At 40.4% G+C, this 22,681-nt stretch overlaps 1 protein-coding gene and 1 long non-coding RNA gene across 10 annotated transcripts; one reads left to right on the top strand and one right to left on the bottom strand.

Moving 5' to 3' along the window:
- Window positions 1-1,752: 1,752 nt before the first annotated feature.
- Window positions 1,753-20,357, bottom strand: macroh2a1 (macroH2A.1 histone). Of its 9 annotated transcripts, none has more exons than XR_013647542.1 (9): window positions 20,029-20,357; window positions 17,720-17,923; window positions 14,827-14,933; window positions 14,550-14,741; window positions 13,785-13,892; window positions 10,434-10,520; window positions 8,645-8,734; window positions 4,487-4,661; window positions 1,753-3,153 (listed from the first exon to the last, which is right to left on the bottom strand). XR_013647542.1 is itself a non-coding variant. In XM_004076048.4 (9 exons), the coding sequence occupies exons 2-9, from the start codon at window positions 17,889-17,891 to the stop codon at window positions 2,988-2,990; spliced, it is 1,110 nt and encodes a 369-aa protein (XP_004076096.1). In that variant the 5' UTR covers window positions 17,892-17,923; window positions 20,029-20,357; the 3' UTR covers window positions 1,753-2,987. The 9 variants fall into 9 exon arrangements, 8 of the variants coding, with proteins under 8 accessions (XP_004076096.1, XP_011481424.1, XP_020564309.1 ...); XM_004076048.4 differs by lacking the exon at window positions 10,434-10,520 and adding an exon at window positions 11,769-11,868; XM_011483122.3 differs by having other exon boundaries at window positions 10,430-10,520.
- Window positions 20,056-21,563, top strand: LOC144983751 (uncharacterized). The gene is made up of 2 exons (XR_013647543.1): window positions 20,056-20,195; window positions 21,335-21,563. It is a non-coding gene; the product is annotated as an uncharacterized LOC144983751 (long non-coding RNA).
- Window positions 21,564-22,681: the final 1,118 nt, after the last annotated feature.

The raw sequence follows: 22,681 nt of genomic DNA, 5'->3' as shown, positions 1-22,681 counted from the left end.
TAAGATTAGAAGTATTTTATAAGTAGTAGCCAAGTCCCAAACACTTTTTCATCACATAAGTTATTATAGGAATTGATAAATATAATTGAAAACAGCTTGGGATAATGTAAATGATTACTCCAAGAGATTTTAAAGGAAAAGTTGTGTCATTTAAAACTTCCGAGGCACCCAAAATGCAGCACAGCAACGTGACGGGAGGCCAGGTGGACCAAACCACTGTGAGGAAAGGAGAACACAAGTGACATTTTTCTATACATCTTTTTCAAAAGCTCTGTCTCAGTACTGATAGGCAGAAGAAGTAATAATAATAAACCTGTTTTATATTGTACTCTAGATAATTTATCGAGAGTATATATAGGCTAAAGTATGAACAAAAAGGTCAAAGGTTAAGTTTCCCGATTTCTCCTTACTTTTATTCACAAACCTATAGTCGTTTCTTATAAATTTTAAACCATATTTTTGTTCTTTGCTAAAAAAAAACCAAAAAAAACAAACTGCCGTTCTCTGTGCCCCAGCAAATGTTAGCAGGTTTGCTAGTTGATGAAATAAAACTCCTAAAGGTGGTTGAGACCAAACTATACTGATCCAAGATCAGTAATGTTCTCCAGGTGAGAAACAACAAATGCAGACAGAAATGAATGAAACTCCAAAATATGTCTGTATCAATATATAAAAAAGCCTGTTTCTGATATAAAGAGCCCTGTCACACAAACAATTTGTTTAAATAACATTTAAACCTTGTGCTATGACCCCACCCTTACATTGACGTGTTCTCCCTACCATGACAAAGGTGGATAAAGGTGGAAAGATTTCATGTAATCCATGGACACCAGTGAAGATCACAAATCATTGAAGAAAAAAGGTTCAGAGCACTGTCTAGTGGGTCTAGATGACCCAAATCCCAATGTTAAAGTGCCTAGGAACAAGGGTTACATATAAAATATCAAAACTGTCAAAAAAATTTTTGCAATTCTATATTTCAAAGTTAAATTGTGCATTTTTCTTGGCTGTTTCTATTTCAAACCTAATACAACTTATTTATCATCTGACGATTTCTCTTAATTTTACAGTTCTTATAAAAACTAGCAACGTTGTCTCAGATTTGTCTTCCTCTCCAAGTAAACACCTCAAAATCTGACCAGCACAATAAGGCAGCCAATTATTTTGTATTCACATGCTAAAGTCTGATTATACATCATTTGATTTTCTTATGAGTAAAGATATTTACAGTAAACCTGTCACAGTTAATAAATTTGAAGATTATTTCTACCACTATTTCTCTTTTTTTTAATTCTTAAGTGGTTTTTACTTTTACACAACTCTTTTTCTCCAGTTATCATCAGTTAAAACTCTGTGAGAATATATTCATCGTAATTTTTTGTAAACAGTCCCTCAGGAAATAAGTGTGTACCTGCATTAACTGTCATATGCATCACTCTGTGCTGAGTCAAATATATTTTAATTAAAATGTAATCCTTATGGTTGGAGTGATTTTAACAATTTAAATACTAAATGAACTTATTGCCATATCTTTTGCAATATGCAGAGAATATGTAGATGTTTTTTTTACTTCCCAAGGTTTCTTAGCAGCTTTTTGATTTGTTGCTGAGCAAGAGCAACACTTCTTTTAATCCAATTTCAGTGAATCAGAAGGACTTGGCAAATCAAAAAAAAAAACATTTTATAATCCACTATTCAGGAAAATCATTGCATTTCTGAAATGATCACATAAATTTAAATCAGACACACTAAGAGTTTTAAAGGTCTTTTATTACCGGAGTGTGTACAGAGCTTTTGTTTTTCTTTGTACTAGATCTTTAGAAAGCTTTTTATATATATATGTATATATTTTCTTTTGTTATAAGAAAGTCAATCTTTTTTAAAAGTCCAAATAAAGAAGAGCAGTCAGATTCACCAATCCACATGTCCTTCTTTTCCAATTCAAATCCAACCCAAATCGGCCAATGAGGAGGTCTGATTCTGTGCAGAAAGGATGGCTGCCAATCCACGGTGTGGTCTGAGGGCGCCACCTGCTGGTGGATGACTGCAGGAGCAAACCAAAAGAAGCAGCAGAAAGCCTCCATTTCCAGCAACGATGAGAACATTACATGCATGGGTAAAAAAAAAAAAGACTAAAACACAAAACAATCTTTTTTTCTTCTTCCAAATCCTTTGCCATTTAGAATCACTGTGAAAATTAAAACAGAAAAGTACAAACTCCAAGTTACGGTCCAATATTTTACCAGTACCATTTCACAAATACTCCATTTATATAAACATCTATTTAGAACACACAACAGAAACCACCGATGCCCTGCAAAAAACCTCAGATATCCAGTCCCAGCCCATACATAGGTGTATTTGTGGTACAAACACCACAAAAAAAAGAAATCTTTTCAAATGTTTGTGGGTATCTGAGCTCTCTGCAGTGCACCCAAACAATGTTGTGCCTCTAAGAACAAAGGCAAAACACACAACACAAATATTCATTCTACTGTTCTGTTTTCAATCACCTAAACAAAGTATTTTCTTCCCGCTTTACCTTTTAATAACACATTACAACAGGTGTAATAGAATTGTTGCCAAAAGAAAATCGCATGATTATTTTCTACGTGATGTTGAGTTTAACAGAAAGAGACCAGATTTTTTTTCTTCCCTGTACGTATTTTAACCCGTATTTATCAGACTTCTCTAAAAAAGTCTTGTAATTGAGGTGCAGCTATAAATGAAAACGCGTTGAACCAACTGGTATATGTTTTTGAAGACCCCATAATGAACAGCACACGTCTACATTAAAACACCAGATCAGACAGAAAGGAAGAAGACAAAGAAATGCAAAAAAACAAGTTCCCGGCCTTTAAAATCTTCTCTTTTCTTCATATTAAACAATTCACCAGTAAACACCTTCATCTCTCCTGTCAGGGATGAAAAATAGAAATTAAAAAAAGGCTGAGGATAAGGAGGGGGAGAAGAGAATACTCCATGCTTTAGCTGGTCTCCAGCTTGGCCATTTCCTGCACATAGATGCCGATGCTCTCGCTGTCGAACAACACGAAGTAGACGGTCTTGATGGTGGAAGACATGGTGGCCACAAAGTAGCTGGAGATGGCCTTCAGGATCAGTTGGGCCGCCGTCTGCTTTGGGAAGCCGTTCCTGACCAAACAGTCAAAACACACGATTGTTTTGATGTGATGTTTGCACTTAGATTCATTGCATTTATAAACTTCAGCTTCATTTCTTCTTCAGAGAAAGCCTTAGTTGTATTGACGGGTGACCTGGAGGGGTTTTTGGGTCGTCTGGGCCCGTGGAGGGTCGTAGAGAGAAGCCGATGCATCGTAAGGGGAGCGCCGGTCTGTTTCACGCTACTTTCACACCAGGCATGGGATTAAATGTGCTAAAAGCGTTTTCTTGAACCCGCGTTTAGCACATGGTGTTCACGCTTCTTCTTTTTTTTCACTGGTAACTAGCGCATGTTCGTCGCCTACAGTTGGAGTTAGTTTGTTCCGGACCAAGTCCCAAACCTTGCGTTTGGTCTGTACTCAGACTGCCATCAAGCGGACCATCCTGTTCAGGACCAAAGCAAACAAACCACATGACTAAAGATCTCTACAGTCATTGGCCAGGAACTACGAGAGGCCGATCAAAACAACAAGAGAAAGACAGATGTGCTCCGCTAACAAAACTTTATATTTCGATTACCAGTTATGAACGTTGAGAACAAAACTTTTTACTTGTTACTTTGGTACAGTGGAGGCGTGGTGCAAGGCGGTGACTGTCAAGGAGACGTGCCGTGTGCGCTTTCACTCAGAGGATGCTAGCAACTGCAGTGATGAGAAGACGTCCGGTATGAAGGTACGATAAGGGTTTATGACACATAGATGTTTGGGAAAACAGTGAGAAGTGAGAGAGAAGCAATGTGGATGATGTTAAAAATTGTTTTGATGAGCCTGAATCCATCTGATCACATTTCAATGAGTTGCTGTGTCTCGTCGGTGAGGTTTAATGGCATTGTTTTAAGAGGATTCTGTAATGGAAATACAAGGTAGATATTTGAGTGACGTCACAGTAGCGCCGCCGGCGTGCTGCGAAACGAGACCCAGAAAAGCATGTAATAGCATTTTCAGCTGTGTTAAAATAAACGTTCAAACAAGTAAGGAGTTGGAGCTTTTTTTCTGTAATTGTTGCTTTACATTTGTCTGAGGCTCATTGGTACTCTGTTTACGTCGGCTACGGTGGCCGTTTTGGTTCAGTTTGTTCCGCTACGAGAACAGATTGTATTCAGAGTGAGGAATCACAGAGTGAACCAAAGCTCAGTCTGATTGGAAACGAACCGAGACCACCTCGAAAGACGGGTCAGAAAGTGATTTCTGGTCCCGGACCAGCGACCGTAAAGTGCTTTGGACCATGAAGCTAGAAAAGAACCATATAATTAGACACTATATCTGAGTAAACGCTAAAGCTTTGAAATTTCGGGAACTTTCTCTACCTTCCACTACCGATGGAGGGAAAAGCCACAGACTTCAGCTTCTTTTCATCCGCCAGAGCCAGGCAGTTCTTCACCGTCTTCTCCAGCATCTCCTCACACTTATCGGAGCCCCAGCCAGGACTGTTGCAGTGGATGACGTATTTAGCAGGAAGTCCAAAGCCAGCAGTTAAAGTAGCTGAAGACACAAAAGGAAAAGTTCAGCGGCTACAGATGTGACATGCTGCTTGGGTAAATGCTGGACAGACATGACGGCATCATCACCACCACCGTACAATATGAACAATCTAAAAGGAACACAATAAATAAAACTGGAGTAACATCAGCTCAGTTGATCCCATCTCTGAAGATTTCTGCCCAGTCTGTTCTTACTTTGGCAAACCAAAACATCTTCTGTTCCTTCTCACCAGCACCGCTTCTGTTCCAAAGAAACCAGAGTCCAACACCAGACCACACACTGTGTCACCTGTAGGTGACTCCAGGATCTGGATTACCAAGTCCATGAACCTCTAAAAACCACAACTGTCAAGTTTCTCCTGGTAATTACTAATCTGCCAGCAGGTTAGTTTGTGCATCTAAAGAGTCTCATGGATTCTCTGTACGTCCAACACTCATGGCTTAAAGCTCAACTTCTAACCAGAGGAAGAAACATTTGTGGAGAAGGTCACTAAAGGTCAAGAAACCTCAGTTCTTCTGAGTTTGCAGGAAGATGCTGGATATCTTCTGGAGATCTGTGGTTAATTATAGCTTCAGCTTTCTTTACAACAACCCATCCTAAAAATGGAGGGAGAAAGCTGCTTCTGTTCCAAAAGATAAACAGGCAACCGCAAAAAAATGGTTTTTTAAAACACACTTGAAGTAAAAAATTACAGTCAAAGTCCTCCTTAACTTTTGTTTTCTTTGTCGTAATTCTAGACTTAACCTCCATCCATTAATAAAGGATTTGCACAGAAAAATTCTTGATCTGGAAAAGTCATTTAATTATGATTACGCTTTTTTTATTTTGGCCAAATCAAAAAAAGGTGTGTTGTTTTCAAGGACAGTTTCTGTAGAGCGGCAGTAGTTCATTTTGAGAGTCATTTATTTACACGCTCTCCTGCTAGCTTATCCAGTTTATCCAACAAAGCTGTGTCACTGAACTCCAGGAAGGGCCTTTAAAAATTCAACAGAAGGTTCAAAACCTCCTGGATATTTTCCATTGCGTTTTACAGTTCAGGCTAATTAGGACAAAGATCAGAGAAGCTTGTTTCCAGTTAGATAAAGAAAGATAAAATAACCTGAAAGTGCTAAATGAACATTTACATTTTCTGAAATTGGTCTTTGAAGGAATATGGAGCAGAAAGAGGTTTCTCAGAGGTGAGAAAAGACAAACAAGAGCAGTCTGTTCTGTGGAGTTCAGCTTTCCATCCACCCAGCAGCTGTAAAGAGTCGGCGCAGCCAAAGCTAATGACTGCTGGGAGAAAGCTGGCAGTGAGTTTACAGGCAGAGCTGAGGAGGAGCTGATTTCCAGCTGGAGCATGAAGGATAAAGAAACTCCACAGAGCTCAGCCATTCCTACTGCGTGTGGTCTGCTCCTCATCATCATCATGGCTTGCAGAAAGCCCGTAAAGCTCAATTTGTGTCATCTTTTGGTTGGAAGAGTCTGTGATGGTGTCCGTGCATGATCAGCTATTGTGTTTGTTTTTGTTGACCAGAGGAAACCACAACATCCGTACAAAAATCAGCGGCTAAACTATGTTCTAGCTCACATGTGCCAAACTCAAGGCCCGCCCGCGAGAGCGTAAAAGGTTTTCAGTTCTTAATGTCTCTTAATGAGTTATTCAACATTAAGGAGTAGTTACATTTATTTTTCATTACAATTTTTTTACATCTATAAGTTATATCTGGCCCTTTGAGGACAACCCCTATGCTGATGTGGCCCTCAGTGAAAATGAGTTGGACACTCCTGTTCTAGCTTCTCCATGCGTGTTAAGAATGCCAAGTCTTTTTTTATCCTTCAACATCAAACAACTGAGGTTAAAAAATGGTCCTTACATCTAAAATAAGCTTAAAATAACTAAAATTTGCTATTAAAATATATATATCTATATATAGATATATATCTCTATATATCTATATATAGATAAATGTAGACTCTTCTATGTTTTCAAAAAAAAGTGAAATGAGTCAAATTGATTTTCTTTAAAGAAATTTCAACTGAACATATTTTAAATATGAAAGAAAAAACACTGAATTTTTGTATTTTGACAGTTTGGAAAACTATGTGAGGACTGGAGATGGAAGATATATTTTAAAGATCTTACAGTCATCTTCTGGTCATGGCTGATCCAGATCCCAGCATCTCCTCAAAGCCCTGCTGTGTGATGTTCAGACGGCTCCAAAGTACCACCATAAAACCGCGCCTGTGCTTAAAGTGCCAGAACTGAAGGTCTTTGATGACGTTTATGACAAAATGAGTTCAGTATTTCTGTTGTCTTTTAAGAAAGACGACGTCTGTCCTTGAGTGCAGAACCTGCCTTTCATGTCCAACAGAACTTAACTTAGCTTGGGGCAAACTCATTTTAAATCTAGAGTTTAAAGAACAATCTATAAAGGCATCATGTCGGAAAGACAAAGCAAAGAAACATAAACTCCTGCAATAGATTGGAAAGAGAAATCCTTTCAGCTTGGAAGGAATTCAGCTGTTATAAAAGCAAAACTGGAAACTGTAACAATTCTTGACTCAACAGTTTCAGTCGCCTAAAAACAATTTCTTTAATGTATTTGGATTTTGTTTTGCAGGAAGGAAGCATGCCAATTATTTTATGCTTGAAACGACTCTTTCTGTATACGAAGTGTTTTGCAGGATTTTTGGCTCACACCGTCAGGGGTCGTACTGGTTTTTCTTTCTTAGCCATGTCATCATTATTGTAATTATTGACCACCTCTCTCTTCTGAGCTCATCTGCTGTTTGGCTACTGACTTACCATATTTAATGGACCATAAAGCAAACTCAAAACCCTTTAATAATCTCAAAAATCAAAAGTGCACTTTATGTGTGAATTCTGAACGTGTACTACCTCAAACCTCCTTTTCTGTGGTGCACTGGGCTCAAAAATCTGCTTCAGTACGACTTTGATAAACTACAAAGTTGCATCGCTTGATAGATTGTAGGAGCATTATGGGTACTGTAGTCAGAAGCCTAGTGGAGCAAAATGTACTGTGCTTTAACATAATGAAATATTGAGATATTGTTTTACAATCAAACAATATTATCGTAACTAAAACTAGAAAAGTAGCATTTCCTGCGTTTGATTGCGTAATTGCTGAAGGTGAATGCTTTTAATTCCTTATTCGCATAACTTTTAGCAGAAAAAGATGAAGTTTATTAAAAGGAAAAAGGGTGAATAAATTGCTGAAGCTTTTTGGAGCTATAAGTGTAAAGTTGCAGAAGAGCATTTAGAAAGCAAAGCTGTTAATTTAGTTTAACTGCAGAAAAACCACATGTGGAATAAAAACGATAAATTGCAGAAGTAAGCAAAATTGTCCATAAATATCAGAAAAAAGAATACTGAAAGTGGAAATGCAAGGAAGTGCCTAAATTGCTTAGGGATTTGAATGTTTCTCAAGAAACCTTGTAAAATTGTAGTTAAATGAGTTAGATGCCAAACTAGCTAACAAAATCTCATTAGATGCCAAATTAAACAAATGAGCTAGCATACTGCTGAAATATTAGCTAAATTAGCTTTAGATGGAGTGAAGTATGCAGAGGATACACACAGACAAAAAACATTCGAAAGAAAACAGAAGAAAATTAGTTTGATTGCATTAAGCAATCAAACTAATTTGACTTATCTGCAAAGGATTTTTATTGCAAATAAAAGAGACAAACATGAATAGAACAGTTCACTTTAAAAACTTCCCAACAATTTCTTAGACTAATCGAATGCATCTTGGCCTCCCTGGGGGGAATTCTTCCCCTACGGTTTCTCCCTACCCCTCCAATTGTAGGGGCATTTGGAGGGGTAGGGTTGTCCGAAATAGTTTTTTGAAGGGCTAACCCGTGCAGCGGAGGGATGCCGAACCCTTGGCTGCAAGGGTTTTCTGCATCGCACTGTGCCGCGGAAGAGAAGCACTTTTCTTCACGTTTTTTTGACGTCTCTGATTTACTTGTGCACTTACCACCAGCCACCTCCAGAGGGCCGTTTTTCTTCTTCAGCTCTTGCACGGCGTCTGTGAACTCCTTCCCTCCCTTCTTCTCCAGAGCAGAGCCTGTGGGAGAAGAAACAACGTGAACTCATCACAACACGGCAGACACAACCGCAGAGCAACAGGCAGGGGCTGACGGTCATGCAGACGAGAGCAGGCAGACGCTGCGGCAGGCAGACGGGCGGACAGACAAGCTGTCAATCATCTCCCACAAACATTTCCCCTTATTTAAGAGAATCTGTGAGATCAAAAGACTCAAAACTGACATTTAAATGAATTTGTTTCAGTTTATGAAGGGTTAGAGAAAGTTTTGTAATTAACAGAAAATCTTGTTTTTTTTAATTAAACTGGTAAACAAGGAAATTTGTTTTTAATATACAGAGAAGCAAATGTGACTTTTTCTGATCGCTCACAAGTTATTTCACATTGGGATGTATTGAAGAGGAAGAAATGCTTTTCAACTTGACTAAAATCAGAGTTGTTTTTTTGTCTACTAATTGTAATATTTAAATAGATTTTAAAAAACAAGCTAAATATCAACTCTATCAAAATCTCTATTTTGAACCAAATTATTTTGTTGTGTTCGTCAAGTTCTATCACTGACCAACCCAAGACTTTTATGCTAAGCTTCAAGGGAAATGTACCACATGTCAGTGTGGTTGAACAAACCCAGCAGCAGCAGAATGACAAAGAATCTAAATTAAAATCTGTAGATTTAAAAATCGCTATATAACCTCTCTCTGCTTTGTGTGGCTTCATTTTCTGATGTGAAAAACGCACAAACATGAAGATGCTCCTTCAGATGCTACATGTTTAACGCACAAGAGCGACACAGGAAAAGCGTGGGTGTTGTCTGAAGCTCAAGTGTTTGAAAATGAACTTGCATGAGACTTGAAACTTAGCAAGATCCTCAGTAAACCAGAGTCTAATGGACCGGAATCCCTGAGCAGTTCAAATGGAGGAATTGGATTAGGATTTAAACTGCAGTTCAAAGGCTTTTCTAACACACCAAGACTCAGTTAAAACACACAAAAAAACATCAAACTGACCAGATTCTTAGAATTTACCTGTTCAACAAAAACTACAAACACTAAAGCAGAGACGGTCCTGTTTGGACATTTGGAAATGGAGTTTTCCAAATAAGACCTTTATTCCTCTGGCTGAATATTTTCTTAAATGTATCTCCATGTCTTTTCCACAGGCTGTGATAGTTACATCACTGAACAGTCTTAGCATGGGGTCAAACAGGACTAAGCATTAAATGTATTGCAGAGAATGAAAACATGCATGGAAGAGCATGCACAGGTTGTTGTGCTGTAGCCACATGATTTCAGTCCTTAAAAGAAAAAAATGTTTTTAATTCATATTTTTCTCTGACATTTTAAATCCAGGTTGTTTAAGTGCATATCAGGCGTGAGAATATGTGCAGGTACAACGTCTCCGCTAGTTTTACTGGCTAACGGCCAGTAAGTTCTCAGACTTGACATACATAATAAAACAGCCCTCCAGCATGTTTCAAGTCTCAGCAACTCCATTTTCTCAGGAGATGTCGTCCATCGCTTCTGCACCAACGTTTGAACAGAGTTTGCAGTGCTAGCTTTAGCTTTAGCTTCAACTCCTTTCACAAATCCCTGGTCGTAAGCGAGTGAAGTGCTGCTGCTGTGGCGTTTGTCCGCAGACGGCAGCACCGACTCTGTGGCTGCGCAGACGAGGAGCAGACAGGCAGCTGCAGTCTCCACGGTGTCGGTGGTTCTTTACCTACTTCACCACCTGTGTGGAGGGAGGAGTTGGTCGGGTGAATGACAGCATCGCTCTCCACGATGGAGATGTCGGCTTGGACAACTTGCAACTACAGGCGACAACGACAAACAACAGGCAACAACATGGTGGTAAAACACAGTGAATGACCAGGAGCACCACATGAGAAAGTATGAGGAAGAGCAGAAGGGGAGGAAGAGTGGCTAAGAAGATCACAGAAGACAAGGATGAGGCAATGGAAGGTGGAGTTTTAGGAATTAGGAAGCAAGACAGGTGGAATTTCCTCTTTAAAACATTTCCTTTTTCTTTTCTAGAAAAATCAATGTGACAGCTGTCGTCCTGCTTCCTAAACCTAATGATTCGGTTCCAGGTGACAGATCCATCCACCAGGCTGCCCTCAGTGACTAACATCCAGTTTACACTCATCCATCTTCATCATTTGGATAAAAACTCTGGCATCGCAGCCGTTGGGCAGCCAGCTGTAAGGATGAAAACCTGAAAAGAACCGCCGCAGGTCTGCACACAAGAGGAAGCGAGCTGCTTCCAACGGCTTTCAGGAGATCCTTGAAAGTTCTTTTCCTCTCAGAGGAACAAGACTTCTTTTCCTTTTTTATTGATTAGTTGCTTTCTGCTCTTCATCTCAGACAAGACAAAGAGAGTTCAGCTGTTTTATGTCGGATGAAACCAAATAGTCTCATTTCTCTTCACACTGTCAGGATTTTTCTTGTCATTAGAAGAGGCGAGCGATCAAATTCATTTATTTAGCAAAAGAAGGAGTAATGCTTAATGACTTGATACGTCTCTCGTTTTACTTGTAACTGAAAAATGAAAGCCAGAATTTCTCCACTTAAACATCTTGTTTGCGGGGAGTTGGATGCTCTATAGAACCTGACGTGTTCTTACTCATTTAGGAGGAACTGCTGCATGGATGACAAAGGTCAGGGTAAAAACACATCAGCAGCCGCATGGCAGAAAGGATTTCTAGGGACATTTTAACTCGTGGATTAGAAAAAAAATTAAGCATAAATGTATATTGAGTCTACTTGTATATTTTAATTAGATTTCCTGATTTCCAAAACAAACCTTGAAACCTTTTTTTTTTTTTTTCTGCATAAGCACACAGTCATTTGCTTTAGAGCTATAGTGTCTAATTTCAAATTCTGTTGACCAACTTTAATAGAAACTGTCTAAATGGGGGGGCCATGCCACCGTGGGAAAAAACACGAACCCCTGCAGGTCGCTCTACTACAGGAGGTGATGTTCAGCTACAACCTTCAAGGATTTCACATGTCAAAGCCCGCTGAGGCCGGGGGGCGGGTTGAGGGCTTGGGGAGCTCACCTAGGTCGTCTTTAAGCTCAAGTTCAGCATTGGTGGGGTTGATGACCCCCTCCACGTCAAAGCCAGCTAAGTTACTGACCTCGCTGTGGATAAGGTTGAGCTGTAAAAGGGGGAAGGAGGAGCAGGCATGCAGAAGAGGGAATGGAGCAAAGAAGGAAGAGGTGAGGAAGCAGAGCCATTAAAACCGGATTCTCTGTAGATTAGAGGGATACCTTTAGCTTCTGGATCAATCTTGGAGCAATAGTTGAAATTCAAAGCGGTGTGGTTGAAAAACGTATTACCTACTTCAGGTCAGACATAAAATAATAAACATTTTTCATAGTATAATAAAATCTAAATATAAAGTTACAAACAGACCAGGCTTTCTTAGCCCACAGTGTTCACACTGGACAAACAGGGAGGGGATTCTTCTTCTTTTCTTTTTTTAGTGTTTACTAGTGCGTGAACAGTTGGGAGAGGCTTGGTGCGAAATGTCAAAGCGGTCCAAATCTGGTGGATCTTGCTCCAGGATTTTTTCTTACTTTCAATTCTTGTCTGATTTATGAAAGACATGGGCGGCAGTGGCTCAGGCGGTTGAGCAGGGCGTCCAATGGTCAAGGGTCAGCAGTGCGAACCCCGCTCCCCCCAGTCAACTGTCCTTGTGTCCTTGGGCAAGACACTTCAATTGCCTCCAGAGTAGCTCCACTGGTGGTTGAATGTGCATGAATGTCCCGGTGATGGTCAGAGGGGCTGTAGGCATGAACTGGCAGTCTGTCAGTCTGCCCCAGGACAGCTGAGGCTGCATCAGTAGTTACCATCAGCAAGTATGAATGAAAAATGGACACACTGGAAGATAAATCCAATCCATTATTATTGTTATGAATCCAGCTGCACACAAACCACAAATGTCCATGATCAATTTTCAAATGTTGGCACTTCCGTTATTTAAAGGGGACGTCATCCATACGCCTCTACCAAATCCGAGTCTCCGATTGGTCAAAGTTAGATCTAGTTTGTTTTGTGCGCTAGTCGTGGAAACTTGCATGGCGAGGCGTGAACGTGATAGTTTTGTAACGCAGAAGCAGGAAAAGGTATCCCTCTAAAATATGATGTCAGTGAGCATCTCACTGTTTAAAATTCATCACAGAGAATTCAGAATTCACCAGCTAGAATCACTCTGGCCTTAAGAGAGGCGCTAAAGTGCAGAGAACTGAAAACAAGAAGAAGTGAAGATAGAAAACAGCATGAAACTGAAAAGGTTTTCTGGGAGGAAGCTCCCAAAAGAGTTCCCTAAAATAACTTAGAGTGACATCAGTGGTTCTTCTATGATCTTTGTTAGTAAGAGAGTAATTACTGATCAGACTGTGACGCATTCGCTGCTGCAGAAACATTCAAACAATGAGCGAGTTTTCTGTTAAACACGTCCAGCTCTGCTGATGCCACTAAATGTAGCCAAATCGCTTTTAGGTCATGTGAATACACTCAGCAATCAAAGTATTTGTTTGGCATTTTGTGCAGCTTCTGTTGCTGCATTTATCACGTTTTTAAATCGGTTTTCTGATGCAGAAAACAGTCCACAGCATCTTTAAGTATCACATGCTGCATTTGATTCATCTCACAGACAAAAGTAAATGTCCAGGCATGGCCTGTAAAATGACATGGCTCAGTTAAACTCCATACTATTTATTTAACAGATTCAAATTCTGCTTAAGAGCTTCAGCAGGACTGAAAGAGAGAACTCACTCAGGTCGTAACCATCACAGATACAGACTTCAAAAATGTACAACTTAAGACAAAATTACAATTTTTGGACAGTATCTCACAAAAACGAAGAATAAATGTTCAAATCGTCTGCTAGAACTGTTTTCTAATTAGTAGTGTGGACATTAGATTGGTTAACTGTGTCAAATACAGTCTTCCTTGGTGACATGGTGGTCCACTTTTTGCAGTCTCACCAATTTGTCTTCAGATTTGTCATCATTTTACGGCTGATTCAGAGAAGCTTCTGCTGATGCATCATCAGAGAAGAGAACTGACCTTCTGGCCCAGGAAAAGGCTCTTGGTTGAAAGCACGGTGAAGTTGTCAGCTGGAGATCCCTCTGTGGTGCTGTCTGCTGACGCTGTCTTGCTCACCTCGCCCTGTCTCTGGAAAAACAAAAAAAACGGACATTATTCAGCTGTGGGCACTTCAGCAATACTCTAGTGTTTAAAAAACAAGCTAGCTGTGCCATCCTCATCTTAGAATCGGATAGTGGGCTTATGGAGGAGCTGGAGAGGAGTGCAGAGGGGCGACAGGATTCAAACCCCAAGCTCTGGTTGATTTTAGGAGTGTTTACATCCTGATGAACAACAACAGATAATTGGTTTTGGCTCAACAACAGACTCAGCCAGAAATGCAAAACAGATGCTGTTTACAAAACAGCAGAGGCCGCTCAGGCCTTTAGTGGTTATGGCGAGTTTGTGCAGATCTCTAACAAGTGTGTAGAAGCAGCACAATGGACAACATTAGACATTCTCTGTAGAAAGGACTGAGAGCCCTACTGTCACTGAATGATCAGTTAAGCTCAAGATGATGTCAACCAAGAAAAAAGACGTCTCAAGAACCTGACGGGTTAACGCTCATGGGTTTTGTTCTTAACTGTTAACATAAATTAGTGTTTTAGTTCTGGATTATTTACATGTAGTGAATACTAATTAAGAGTTAAACTCACCCACAGATGTTCATTCATAGCAAACGGCTCCTGATTTTTGTAGAACTTCCTAAAATGAACCCAGAGTCTGTCCGTTACCAAGGAAACCCACCTTAGCCTTGCCTCCAGCCTTTTTCCTGCTCATTTTCTTAGCTGCCGGTTTCTTGGCCGTCTTGAGCTTCTTCTCAGGCGCAGGTGAGACCGGAGTCTCCAGTTTGCCCTTAGCTCCTCTCTTCTTAGCCAGCAGCTCTGGGTGGATGTTAGGCAGGACTCCGCCTGCTGCAATGGTGACACCTTTGAGCAACTGAGACAAAACACAAGGTTTAGAGTTGTGTAGGGCCGTGTCGAGGACAGAGAGTCCACCTTAAGTTTGAGTTGTGAGAACCAACCATGTTGAGCTCCTCGTCGTTGGCAATGGCCAGCAGGATGTGTCGAGGAGTTACGCGACCCTTTTTGTTGTCTCTGGCTGCGTTACCAGCCAGCTCCAGGATCTCAGCTGCAGAAAAACAACAATAAATCATCAGTTCAGCTCTCTGAATATAAAATATCTTAAATACAAGTTTAGTTTTCCTCAAAATGCAAGAAAGTTAAAGGAAATGTCAGAACATGAGGTGAACTCTGAACACACATGCATTAGTTTCTCTAACAAAGCTCTTTATGGTGTCTCCATGTACACATATCCAAATGCTAGGAGGACTTTAACACAGACTTAACACAATTCTCCACCATGAGCTGCACCAACTCTCCTTTACTTTTTTTAAGTTGTCCAACAGCTGAGCAAACAGGTGAGAGCTGAAGGCCTCTAGTGTTGGACATATTTTACTGTTACAACATGAAATTATCAATCTTTTGGCACACAAGGTGTATATTTAAATAAACTCCTTTTGTAATTTAGACTTAACTTTATTTATATTAATTATATTTGTAACTTTGTAACCCACCCCCCAACACCCACACGGTATAGCAGATAGAGGAAAACCACCCGCCGGGCAATCGTGTCTGCCACCCAGGCCAGGGCACAGCAAGAGCCACAGGGGCCCCCAAAGCCAGAGAGCAGGGAGGCATGGGGGCACAGAGTGCAGCTCCCTTTGATTCTTAATCAAAGAGGTAACTAGGTCATTGTCATTGTTTTTAAACCTTTTAGTAATTATAGATTTAAGTTACTTGTATTCCAAGAAGTTATTTATTCCCTGTTTTTTTGTAGTTCCCGGGGTGCATCAACTCTTCTTTGAGCATCAAGTATTTGGCATTTGTGACCAGCTTCTAGAGTTATGTATGCACCATGTACGATTTCTTACTGCTGCCTCCAAAATGTGCATCAGCAGTTTGTGGGAAACTCATCAGCTGAGTCCTGCAGCGCGTTTCTCCTGAGCCCTGCTGTTCTGATCCAGTGGAGCACCATTGTTTGCATTTTCATTAAGAAACAAAAAAAAATTTCTAACAAAAAAAACAAAGCACAAGTGCACGACCTTCTCTTAGTCCAGTTTTGCATTTTGAAGTGATTGAAGGAGAGTTTCCTTTCTCCAAAAAAGGAGGCAACATTTCTCTGAGATCTAAATGTATCACCTGTACTCTAGTTCAGTGTTTTTCAACCAGTGTGCCGCGGCACACTAGTGTGCCGTGGGAGATGGTCAAGTGTGCCGTGGAAAATTGCCCTCATAACTGTTCTAAAAACATTTCCCATCTCCAGGATTTCAGCTCTCTGTTCATCCAAACAGGCCCTGATAAAACACTGAGGAGTTAGGAATATAAAAGATCGTAAAATACTTTTTCTTTGCGTTTATTTTATTTTATTAAAGACATTTTGATAAGAATGACCGTGCCGCGATTCAGCTGCAACTCCGGCTGTATTTTGGAAAAGTCCCGTCCCTTTAACTGTCTCCACCAATCATTCTTGAAGGCTTAATCACATGTCATCAGTCTGACCAATCAGAAGTGGTTAAAGTCTTCACTTCCTTGTCCCGATTTAGCTCGTAAAGTCGCTCAGTTCTAACAAAAATAGCAGCTAAAGCTCGTCTTCTGCGCTGTTGCTTCCCACAGAATCCGGTATCAGACCGTGGAACAAGTGAACAAAACAATGAAGCTCCGAAAACCGATCTCCGGCCGTTTTATGCACTACATCTCCCATGATGCATTGGGTTGTGAGAGTGATAGCGCATACGGAGATCTGTTGTTAAACGTCTTGAAACCAACGAACACGCATCAAACTATTTTTAAATCTTCTAACTTAACTTTTATTGAATCTTTTAGAAAAAAAAAGCTGCAGTTTCCAGCTTTTTCTGCAAGAATTATCTCAAAAATGCATGTGAGATTGTGGAGGGGCTGTAGATCAATACATACTATGAGTTTCTCCTTCTTTTTTTTTAAATTTTTGGATGCTGGTGTGCCGCGGGATTTTTTTTTAAGGTTAAAGTGTGCCGTGGCTCAGAAAAGGTTGAAAAACACTGGACTAGTTTAAGTCCAGGAGGTCACACAGATGCATAAAAATTGAATTAAAAACATTTATGAGGTTTTTTTTTTTATATAAAGCAAATGATTATTGTATCCAGAATAAAATAAAGTGTATCTCCTCACTAAAGCAGGGTGTCCACAGATTTACAGGGATTTTTTAGACCTTTTTAAGAACACTTAAATATTTGAAAACACAACGGTCGCAGCTTTAGATTTGTCCGCAGATCATCTGTTGCTTAACGTCACATGACCACTGGCTACGGTGGCCGTTTGGTTCAGTTGTTCTGCTTAGACTGAGGAATCTCAGAGCCCACCGGAGCGATTGGAAACAAACTGAGACCACCTCCAAGGATGGGTTCGAGAGCGGTTCCTGGTCCTGGACCCGGGTCCGCTTTGGATGTATTCAGACTGAAGATTTGTTTTGGATTACCGGGGGAAATGAACTCTGGTTCACTAAAAGTGCCCAGTCTGTAAACTCCCTTAAATGACTGCAAACTTGTGACACACTTACAATTATTCCAAATGATGACAATTCTAAATATTTATCTGATTCATCCAGAAACTGTGTCAGGAGCACAAAATGAACCTCTATTTATGCTAAACTCAGAAGTTGTTTTTCTTCTCTCTCCATGGAATCAGGTTTTTTTTTAAAGAGTTTTTCCCAGAAGGAGGGTCTAAGGGCAGGGATGCCCAATTCAGTCTAGTCTGTCTGGTAAGCAGCTATAACTGATTTTATGTTTTGTACGATTATTGAAGCCCGTTGAGACAACTGTGTTGTAATAAAACTGAATGGAATTTCTGTGATCTGTTATCCCCCAAAGAATCCCTCACCTGTAAGGTACTCCAGGACAGCTGCCAGGTAAACGGGCGCTCCGACTCCAATGCGATATTTGGGCAGTCCCCTCTTGATGTAGCGCAACATGCGCCCCACAGGAAAAATGACCCCGGCCTTGACAGACCGAGACGTCTTGGTGGACTTCTTCTTTCCTCCTCGGCTGGACATGGTGCTGAGACTGCTCTAAGAGGTGTCAGGGTCTGCAGGAAAACATGCAGATCCTGACATCATGAAGAGGACCACAACACGCTAACATATGAAGTACAACTTTAGTCCACACATCTTCATGACTGAGAAGGAGCAGTGGGAAAAACGCAGACCCTCTATTAAAGCTTAAAGGGAAACAAAGGAAATAGATAATCCTAAAGCAGTAACGACACATAACATGTTGCTAAAACTTTTTCTTGAATAAATTAGTTCAGCTTCCCCGTCCCCGTGAACCTGAAATGCAAATCACATCAACAAATCATTTAACGCAAAAACAATGAAGATCCCAATGACCATTAAAAAAGCAAAACTGGTATTAAACCCCATTATATTTTAAAAATCAAACCACAATTCCAGAAACCAAAATGTAATTCAAAAATGAAACAAAAAAAGAAACAAAATAAAAGGAAAATTTTCGGAAAACAAAAGTAATCGAAACAAAAAAGGAAACTGGTAAAGGCATTATGGGAGACCACTGATTGGACCATGACGTTTGTTTACCTTTATTGGCGATATTGTCCAAACAGTGACGTCCAAAATACCTACATTTTCTGGTCATATTCATTCATCGTTAATTCAACCATCTTCTAAACCCGTTTTGCCCCGTTCAGGGTCCCGGGGCCTATCCTGGCCACTCGTGGGTGAAGGCAGGGGGCATCCTGGACAGGTCCCCAGTCCGTGGCAAAGTCACAATCACACCCATGAGCACTTAAAATAACTAATTAACTTATGAAGCATGTTTTTGGACGGTGGAGGGAAGCCAGAGTCCCCAGAGAAAACCCACGCGTGCACAGGGAGAACATGCACACTCCACACAGAAAGGTCCCCCATTCTGTTACAGGCCCCCCAGCCGGGACTTGAACTAGTGGCCTTCTTGCTGTGAGGCAGGGCTAACCACTGCACCTTTTGTTATTCTGTTTCAATTCATTTTCAATTCTTTTTTAATTTTGGTTTATGGAATTCGTTGTTTTTGTTTAAAACGTAATGTTTTTTTGTCTTTGTTTTACTTTATTTTACACAGTGATCTTTAATGTTTTTGTATTTTGAGTGATTTGTACTTCAGGGCCACCGTACCTCTCCTTTTCTCTACACAGATGTTCCTGTGATTTTGTCCGTTTCTTGTCTTGTTTGTCCTACGACTAAGTCTGATTCTGTTAATGAAGGTTTAGAGTTTTCCAGTCACCCATTACTCACTAAGCACAGATCTCTGCTGCAGTCACCTTATAGGCTATAATAAAAACAAAACATTCTGCTTTAGTGGAATTATAAAAGAGCTGACATGCAAAAACATTTCAGGTCTGAATTTCATTATGTCAGTTGAAGATCATGTTGTTTGGTTTAATGTCTAATAATATTTCCCCCCAAAATAAGTGTATCCGCACAAATGATTAATTCATGAGCTCAGGAATAATTAATGATCCATATGTGAACCCAAACTCGTTCATAAAGAGTATTTTTTGAATATAAGGACATGTCTGTTATTGTTCAATCAGCAGTTCCACAGCAAACGCCAATTAGCTGTGGTCAGTGCTCATCACTGCCTCACGGGCCACACTTTCCCCGCCGCCGTGGTGGACACAAGCGCCACACCACATCAAACGCGGTGTCAGCCGTGATCCCAGGGGTCTTATTAACCGGATAAAGGCCCGCTCGTTCCCGGTGGTTTTAAATATCTGCGGTATTTCTTAGCTCCAGTCAGGTGGAGGTGGGGTTTTTTTTTTATCGCCGCGGCGGGCATCCCTGTTTTTACGACATTACGATTTCCGTCAGTTGATTCCCGGCGCGCGCGCTCAAACCTATCTTTCTTGTGACGAGGTGAACGGCAGAATTAACGACTCGGAATTGTCACCGGAAGATTTTGTTGGTGCTGTCGGTGTGTTTTCACGCAGCCAGCCCCGGCGGCGGCAGCAGCTGCTGCCCGCTCCTCGTTCCCTCCCCTTCCTGCCTGCCTGTCAGCTCCAGTAACCGTCTCCGCTCTCGGCCTCCATGTCACAGAAAGGCACGAAATGGCAACGTTAACGATTCCGCTCGCCACACCGGTCTGAACTCGACCCACGACAACGGCTAATGTCAGACCGCAAACGGAGCCGTTACTCACGCAAAAACCGGCGGAGCCGCAAAGCCAAACTGCTCCCGTCCTTCGGTAACGAGCCTGGGCAGTGTCCTGGACTCCCACAATCCACAGCGTGGAGCGAGCCCGCGCTGCCCGTGGAGCGCTGAGTGAGAGCAAAGAGCAAAGCTGCTGAATCGGAATCCGCTCCTGAGGTGATGCTTAACCCTTCACGCGCGCACGGCCTCGCGCTGACACACGCCCAACTTCACGAGCGAATATTCTAACACCAATCCACTGTTGGCACCAGCAATAACTGATGTTAATAGGACGTAGCGGTGCAATTAAACCTATGGGTCAGAATATTATGTATGTGTGAAACTTAAAATTGACTCAAATTTTTTTTTTAAATGTGATTTTTGGTGTTTTAACATGTTCTTTTGCTATTTTTCTCACGATAAAAGGAAATTAAGCTTGAAACTTCGTTTGTTTTTATTTCTTTAATCACATTGTTGTGAATAAGGAGTAGACTGCAAAACATTGCTGGCTAAAAAAGCCTCTATCCGTGACGTAGGTGCTACAATGGGCGGGGCCACAAGCTCCCTGCTCTCCCCCTTTCTGATGCATGCACTTGTAGATGCTTAAATCCATGTACGTCCTTGTTTTCCTTGCCCAGGCTGACATCTGGCTCAAAACTGTATCTACAATATTACTCGATATTTTTGCTGCACAGGTAATATATTTGGTTGGGGGTGTGAGGGGCTGTAAGCTAGAGGGAGAGAATGCAAATAGAACGATGTTGGGAAGCAGGGGCAGGCTTACGTCTTTTTTTTTTTTTTTTGGCCACAAATGGCCTCATCATAATTAAAAGACCACAGGAAATGCTTTTACAATAGATTAAAAGATGATTGGAATGGGGCTTTAAAAAATAAAAAAAAACGAAATAGAGTTAAAAAAATAGGATAGGTCGAGTATTTGTCCCCTTTGTGTTTTTCAAGATGCTAAAAAAAAGGAAGTGTGATTTTGTTGATTAATGTACACAAATAACTATCAAATTCAGACTAATTCCATTCAAAAAAGTAACTGGGACCTGGCACGGGACAGTGAGAAACGTAAGTTTGATTCCTTTGTATGTCAAGCACATGTGAAGAAATTGACAAATAAACCTGACTTTGACTTTTGACTTTCATTTTTCTGGAACTTCATGAAAAAATGATGGTGAGTCACACAAACCCAAATAGGACCTCAGAGTCAGACTACATTTTACATTTGATGATTGTTGGATGTATAAACTTTATTTTCTTTATTATCATCCAGACTGCTGTTTTGAACTCTGTTGACCTTCACTTTAAAGGCTGCTGGGCTGGGATTTTTCCTCTCCACATACCATCAACAGGAAGGAGACGTCTGAGAAAGCAGAGGAAGTTTGGGATACAAAATGATAAGCCGTAACTGTGAACCAACACTCTCATGTCTGCAGCAAGAAGTGTATTGTTAATTACTGACCTGGCAACTCCTGGATTCATTATCCTTTTCTGTAACCAGGGCAACCAATTCTGAATAAAACAGGAGGTCAGACAGGCCGTACTGTTGTGTCTGTTGTGTCTGTTGTGTCTCCAGAAATAACCTTGACAATGGTTTGATGTTTTCAGTTTTTTTACTTTATAGTTACAAAAGTAACTATAGGTTGTTTTTTGTCACCAATTTGATCAGAGGTCTGTATTCATTTTATCCTGTCTTTTTCTTTATATTGATTTAAAAAAACTTCACTGAAAGTAGACAAGCGTACGATTTCTCACGTGTTCCTCCTATGAACTCCTGGAAAAGTTCCTAACTCCCACACTTACGTTTATCTTCAAATGTAACAAAAAAAGGTACATGTTGAACACATTACACAGTCTTAAAGTGTTTTGCAGACATATTGAACTCATAAGCTCCTATGACGAGGCTGATGAGACGAAAAAAATTGTCCTCTTTTGCCTTCCATATATTTATTATTTATGCCTTCCATACTTTAAGTAAAGAAACAAAAATCAATTAAAATTCTTGTTCACAAATGACAAAAATGTCTCAAATAGCATGCAGGTAGATTATTACACGCTTACTGAGAAGAAAATTCCATTCACTGTCATTTTCTTCGATCACAAAGACAGCAGTTGATAGATGCCACTGGAAATGCCAACACATTAGGACTATTAAATATCGAAATCATCTATATTATGTTTTACCTAAAGCCCAAAAACACATAAAGGAATACAAGCAGTGTTTTTCTGTCATGAAAGACGATTCAATTCAAGTTTTAAATCTAAATGCATCCATAAAAATGAGGACTTGTGATACAAAAACATCTAGAATGACCCAACTTTAAGGTTCTGTGCTGCCATTTTTTAGAAACTTTCCCTAAACTTGATGTAATGAAAGCTGCTTCCACCAGAGGGCAGAATTGAGCTGTTTATTTAACCTAATGTGTGCTGTCAGCAGAGATTTGCAGACTGAAAAGTCACCAGGCAAATACAATGGAAATGCAAATTCTAGATGTGATTCCTCTTTGTTAAATAAATAGTTTATCCTTCTGGGGCAGGAGAGCAACAGTATGAGTGGATCCAGAGGTTGATTAGGTCGCCCACTGACTTAATCGACTTAATATTATTAAGGAAGTTTGTCAACAGCAAAATGATCCCGGTGTCTTATTGTTTTGTGA

This window comes from Oryzias latipes, chromosome 14 (genome assembly GCF_053564925.1).
Source record: "Oryzias latipes strain Hd-rR chromosome 14, Olatipes_Hd-rR_3.1".
NCBI lineage: Eukaryota > Metazoa > Chordata > Actinopteri > Beloniformes > Adrianichthyidae > Oryzias > Oryzias latipes.
Note: the sequence above shows the minus strand (reverse complement) of the source record. Positions and strands in the feature narration are given on the sequence as shown.

What these genes read in the sequence shown, in the direction of transcription:
- macroh2a1 (XM_004076048.4), bottom strand. Translation starts at nt 17,891, where the DNA reads ATGTCCAGCCGAGGAGGAAAGAAGAAGTCCACCAAGACGTCTCGGTCT. An exon ending in ACGACGAGGAGCTCAACATG is followed by an intron (nt 14,742 to 14,826) that starts GTTGGTTCTCAC and finishes GTTTTGTCTCAG; the next exon opens with TTGCTCAAAGGTGTCACCAT. An exon ending in TGAGCTTAAAGACGACCTAG is followed by an intron (nt 8,735 to 11,768) that starts GTGAGCTCCCCA and finishes CTTCTCCCACAG; the next exon opens with GCTCTGCTCTGGAGAAGAAG.